A 6,148-nucleotide genomic window follows, 5' to 3' on the forward strand; every position below is an offset into this window, starting at 1 on the left:
AATCAATGTTCATATCCAAGAACTATGAACATTGAATGTTCATACTAAATACACCGGGTCCCGTTTCGTCTGGGCCGGGCCGTTAATTATTTCGCATCAGGGGTATACTTGATATTTCATCTACCCGATCCATTTTTTATTTCGCGTCAAGGGTATACTTGACCATTCATCTACCCGGTCCTTGTGAGTTACGAAAAAAAAGAGGTGTCCTTGAGAGTTACTTTTTCAGCAATTTTGTCCTTGAGAGTCAACCATGTAACTGCCTTCAGATCACATGATGAGCATGATCATTGCATCTATAAATACTTGTTGTAACCTCATTTGAATTGATTGTAATGAAACTTTTCTCATTTATTCAATTCAAATTATTTCTCTCATCTCATTCTCTATGTTTTGTAATACCTTCAATGGCTCCAAATTTTAAGGAATCTAGATCTTCGTATATATATATATATATTAATGAAAACCTAGATCTTTGCATCCATGTGAAGGTAAAGTTTTGGAATCCTATACTTTTGGAATTAGTTTCCTTATTTGTCAAAACTCTAGGTCTCTAGAATTCTTTGTTTTGTAGCTATCAACAAAAACAGAACTGCAAAACAATCTGCAGCCGTGTACTATTATCTCTGTATTGACAAAGGTAAACATTTCGTTTTGGGCTCTTTAATTCCTAAAACTAATCTACGGTACTCCTTTTTCATGATTTTCCACTTCTCTTAGCCAAAGAGTAAGAGTCCCATTTACCTTTTTTAATTGAACAAGATCAAAAGGTTATTGTTTCTAATCTCTTTCTAATGCATATAATAGTTTAGCCATTTTGTCTTTTAAATGGTTTTGTGATATTCCTTAGCGTGGTTTGAAAGGTTTTGTGATACCCCTGGGTAGCCCAAAGAGGGGGTATGATGGAAAGGCACCTAACCCGGGTTTGGGTGACGGTTGCGCCATGGTGTGATCTCACTTCTCTTAGGCGGCTGTCCAAGATCCTAGCTATGTGTAATTGATCCTCCAAATTCTAAAGTCGAGACTTTTTCCAGATCGTTTGGATATTGGATTCCGTAGAAACTTTGCAATTAAGGGTGCTCGGGCGGGAGTAATCCAAAGATGGGTGACCTCCTGGGAAGCTGCTGTTTAGAGTCCGAAAATCCCACACTGTCGGATGTACTTAAGGTGGTGGGATTGGGATACCCCTAGGTGTGGCCAAGGAGGTGTATGATGGAAAGGCGCCTAGCCTGGGTATGGGTGATGGTTGTGCCATGGTGTAATCCCACTTCGCTTAGGCGGCTGTACATCCAAGATCCTAGCTATGAGTAATTGGTCCTCCAAATTCTAATGTCGAGGCCTTTTCCGGATCGTTTGGATGTTGGATTCCGTAGAAACTCCGCAGTTAAGGGTGCTCGGGCGGGAGTAATAATCCAAGGATGGGTGACCTCCTGGGAAGCTGCTGTCTGAAGTCAGAAAACCTCACACTATCAAATGTCCACAGTGGCTAAATGGGGACAGTATTGGCTTGTTAGGATGGGGCAGGTCGTTACAAATTGTATCAGAGTCGAGGACAACTCGTTCTTAAGGTGGTGGGATTGTGATATACCCCTGGGTGTGGCCCGAGGAGGTGTATGATGGAAAAGTGCCTATCCCGGGTATGGATGACGGTTGCACCATGGTGATCCCACTTCACTTAGGTGATTGTAAAGATACTAACTATAAGTAATTAATCCTCCAAATCCTAACGTCGAGGCCTTTTCCGAATCATTTGGCTATGGATTCCATGGGAACTCTACAGTTAAGCATGCTCAGGCAGGAGTAGTCCAAGGATGGGTGATATCCTAGGAAGCTGCTGTCCAATTCGTAAACCCCATACTGTCGGATGTCCGTAGTGCTAAGTAGGGAGAATATCAGCGTGGTAGGGTGAGGCGAGGCGGGTCGTTACAGGTTTAACTATGATGACCATGACAACGAGGAATTATGAATAAGTAGATTGAATTCTCCATAACATAGAGTTTGTGATGTGTACAGGTTAACCACTTCATCCAAAAGGATGCAAGATACACAGAGTGGGGGTGGGGTGGAAACTTTGTCAAAATGAATTTTCAGGCGCCAGATCTTCCCTTGGTTATAATTTTTGATATATTGTCTAGGCTTCAACTCGAGGATATCATTCGATATAGATGCGTTTCTAAGAGTTGGTGTGACTTGACAAAAGATCCTTTCTTCATCGACATGCATCGGACTAGAGGAACCCAATTACAACTACTCCTCCTTCAAACTCGCATTCATTACTCCAACACCAGAGAGAATCTGCATTTAGTGAAGCCGAGAAACAATGGCACTCCTTTGCTGGCCCTACCCTTTTTCATAGGATTAGGACTGCATGCTTCAGCTACGTCTCTTCCATTGGCGTGTTCATTATCAGCTCCACATACTGATATCAACTCAGTTGCCAAGGAACTAGGACAAATAAGGCTTGGAACAAAAAAGGTTGCATGACACAGCGACTTAGATATTGAAGTACGTTGAGAACAATACTGTATTTCTTCTCTGGAATGTAGAGGGTGAGATCATGTATGATCGTAAAGTCTGGATCAGATTCATAACTAAAACACTCACTTGCTTGAAGTAAGAAACTGCCATCAGTTAACGTGCCCAACAATTTGCAACGCATGTTTCTACTCAAAACGGACGCATCAAACTTGTACTTACAGATCCATCTGCCATCATTATTCTTAACTAAAGCTAGCGACCCACCCAAATCCATTGGCTCGTCAAAAAGAGAATGACGTAGTTCAAAATCAGGTGGGAGCTCGAAGGATTGAAATATTTTGTTGCTAATGTCCAGCCCAATTGGAGTTGGAAAGTTACGGATTTGAAACTCCTCGTTGCTAATGTCCAACTGAAGGATAGCATCCAAATTGTGCAACCGAGTTTCACTGTGAGTCTGTGAATCAGCCAATGAAAATCCCCATTCAAGAACACTGGCCTTACACTGGAACCGTCACTTTGCACTTTGCATGGAAAATGTAAAGTTCTCCATGATCTTTCACCCAATGTTATAATGTTACCCTTTGTGATAAATTCGAGGTAATTAGTATCATCACATTGCTGATTGTATATTAAAACCACTTTATATTTCTTTTTGGCTTGATCAAAACCAAAACCAAATTTAAATTGAGAATCAGCATTCGATCCGTTGATGCAGTACCATAGAAATGAAAATTGTCTTGTAACTCTGGCAACTTCAAATGATCTTTGGTAAGTGGATTGTATATGAATATGTGGTTCACTCCTTCTGACGGGACCATACAAAGCAAGCCATTGCAAGAACTTACGCTATGCAGTTTCTTTAATTGAATGCCTTGTATTGGAATCAGAAAGAAAACAGAAAAAAGAGGAATGGCCACCGCAAAGCTCCAGGTAACAAGTTCCAAATTCTAGCAGAGCTAGAGAGTGAGACTTGAAGATTTTATCACAGCAGGTGTCATTTGTAAGAATCTAAGCTTTCTTTCTCCGAGGGTGTTAACTATGTTCAATGCCTTGATTAAACTTATTCCAGAAATGGCCCATCGCTAATAAATTTGGTCACACATTATTTATAGTTTAGTAATTGAAATGAAGCAATCTTTTCATTCAACCTTTCATGTTTATGGTAGTTGGATCATCTACATTTTACCCAACAAATAAAACTCCTAGAACAAATTTTCATTCTGAGTTCTGGAAACTATGTAATATAGAGATCCAAATTCTGTAGAATGAAATAAAGCATCAGCGAAAGCGTAAATTTTGCATCTGCTCTGCTCTGTAGAAATCAGCTGATTATTTGAAAATGTGTTAGAAAAGACATGATGTGGCATTTGGACGTTTGAGAATTGATATAAAACAAGCTCTAAATCTCTAATAATAATTAGATATGAGTATATGATGACAACAAAACTGCGAAAGAAAGAAGGGAGATACAAAAGTTTGACTGGTGGAACAAAGATTCGGTGCGTAGTTGTTCCAGTTTTTCCAAACTTTTCGGCAGCATTCACGCTTATATTAAGGGCAACGAGTACTCAGGTGCAACTGCGCAGGCCAATATGTACGGTACTTAAAATTTTGAAATTTGTGCATGACGTGTTAAAGATAAGTTTAGATTTTTAATTCGGATTTGGTAAGAACTTAGAATTCTATTTCATCATGGAGTGGGAATCAGATTCAGATTCAGATTCGGATAAGAAAAAGAAACGTCCCGATTAAAAGTAGCATATGTGAACAATGAAAAAGCTCTTTACCTGCTGCACAATTGTTTCCTTTTTTTAGCGTACTGGTTCTTCTATCTCTGTTTAAGAAAAGGGCAATTGTATTGGTTGGTTGAAGTTTTATTTGATGGCAACATTTTCTTCTTCCCTATGCTGCAGTCCCAAGCCTTTGCAAAATAGTTTTGGGCAAAATCGTGCCGGGGTTCAAAACAGCTTCTGTACATCGCAATCTAGTGCTTATCCGGTTAAGCCAATAACACTAACAGCTAAGGCCACCAGTTCGCCTCTTGTTCCTGGAACTTCTTTCAATCAGTTAGTTGAGTCGCTTATAAGTCGGGTGGATTTATCAGAAGAAGAGGCAGAAGCGTCTCTTGATTTTTTACTGAATGAAGCAGACGATGCTTTGATTAGTGCTTTTCTTGTTCTTTTAAGAGCCAAAGGAGAAACGTTTGAAGAAATTGTAGGATTGGCTCATGCGATGATAAAAAAGTGTAGGAAGGTTGAAGGACTTGGTGATGTCGTTGATATTGTTGGAACAGGTGGTGATGGTGCAAACACTATCAACATTTCAACTGGTGCTTCTATTCTTGCTGCAGCTGCTGGTGCCAAAGTTGCTAAACAAGGAAACCGCTCTAGTTCTTCGGCATGTGGAAGTGCTGATGTTTTGATAGCATTAGGAGTTGCCGTAGATTTGGATCCTGAGGGGGTAAAAAGGTGTGTGGACAAAGCAGGCATTGGATTTATGATGGCCCCCAAGTACCATCAAGCCATGAAAATTGTTGGTCCTGTGAGAAAAAAACTAAAGGTGAAGACTGTGTTCAATATCTTGGGTCCTATGTTGAATCCTGCACGGGCACCTTATGCAGTGGTTGGCGTGTACAAGGAAGAGTTAGTTGAGAAAATGGCTAATGCACTACAAAGATTTGGTGTGAAAAGAGTTTTAGTTGTTCACTCTGAGGGTTTGGATGAAATGAGTCCCCTAGGTCCTGGACTAGTCCTTGATGTTACTCCTCAGAGAATTGAGAGATTCCCCTTTGATCCACTGGAGTTTGGCATTCCTCGCTGTACTCTAGGAAGCTTGCGAGGGGGAGGTCCAGAGTTCAATGCTGAGGTACTGATGCGTGTTCTCTCCGGTGAGAAAGGACCCATAGCAGATTCATTTGTTCTAAATGCAGCAGCGGCTCTCTTAGTCTGTGGGCGTGTGAGCAGTCTAACTGAAGGAGTAGACCTCGCCCGAGAAACACATTTATCTGGAAAAGCTCTTACGACACTAGAATCTTGGATTAGTATATCAAACAGGAGTTTTACCAAATAAACTGAAAGATCAAGTGATGGCAGAGGCGCTGATGTAGGACAAGAAGGGTACAAGTACAATCACCAATATTTTTAGGGCCGGATTTTATTTTCATAGAATTAGTAAGTTAATTTGTTTAGTAAGATCTTGCTAGTTTAATTGGTTTTCTTTCTTGCTTTACAAGTTTAGCTAATCTATATGAGGCCAGCTAATGTAATGTAGAGACATTTAGAAGTCAATTATGCTATCAATTTTATTATGGAATTATGGAATACCTCAAAACCTACTCGGCGTCTACAATAATACTTATTTAATCTTCTTTGTTCTCAAATTCTTGTTCGTCTTATTCATTCATCTCTCTTCGTCTATTCTTCTTTCAAGGATCTTTGTATGCTAGCTTTTTTCTAAATCTCCACCCTTGTTCCACATTACTCGCTTGTGTTTAAGCACCTTCTCTATGACAAAATGAGACAGGAATTTATTTACCTGTTAATTTTTCTTTTTAGCGTTTTCACCTTTAACAATGTGTGTAATGCAAAAGTGATGAAGTTGAAGTTAACAATGATATCATTGTCCTGTCAGTCTTTTCTTAAGCAAAGCTAGGGGCTACATTCCCTACCAT

The 6,148-nt window shown here is 39.9% G+C and overlaps 1 protein-coding gene across 1 annotated transcript; it reads left to right on the forward strand.

The window, feature by feature from the left end:
* Positions 1-2,079: 2,079 nt before the first annotated feature.
* On the forward strand, positions 2,080-5,812 carry LOC147523543 (anthranilate phosphoribosyltransferase, chloroplastic-like). Its single transcript, XM_086571472.1, has 4 exons — positions 2,080-2,475; positions 3,366-3,408; positions 3,907-4,072; positions 4,392-5,812. Exons 1-4 carry the CDS (start codon positions 2,080-2,082, stop codon positions 5,545-5,547), a joined length of 1,761 nt encoding a protein of 586 aa, XP_086427598.1. The 3' UTR covers positions 5,548-5,812.
* The last annotated feature ends 336 nt before the right edge of the window (positions 5,813-6,148 follow it).

The sequence above is a fragment of the Coptis chinensis genome, chromosome 1 (assembly GCF_015680905.1).
Source record: "Coptis chinensis isolate HL-2020 chromosome 1, ASM1568090v1, whole genome shotgun sequence".
Lineage (NCBI taxonomy): Eukaryota > Viridiplantae > Streptophyta > Magnoliopsida > Ranunculales > Ranunculaceae > Coptis > Coptis chinensis.

Coding starts and splice junctions, on each gene's coding strand:
- LOC147523543 (XM_086571472.1), top strand. CDS start 2,080: ATGAATTTTCAGGCGCCAGATCTTCCCTTGGTTATAATTTTTGATATA. Junction 2,476..3,365: donor TAAGGCTTGGAACAAAAAAG/GTTGCATGACAC, acceptor TATTGGAATCAG/AAAGAAAACAGAAAAAAGAG. Junction 3,409..3,906: donor TGGCCACCGCAAAGCTCCAG/GTAACAAGTTCC, acceptor ATTAGATATGAG/TATATGATGACAACAAAACT.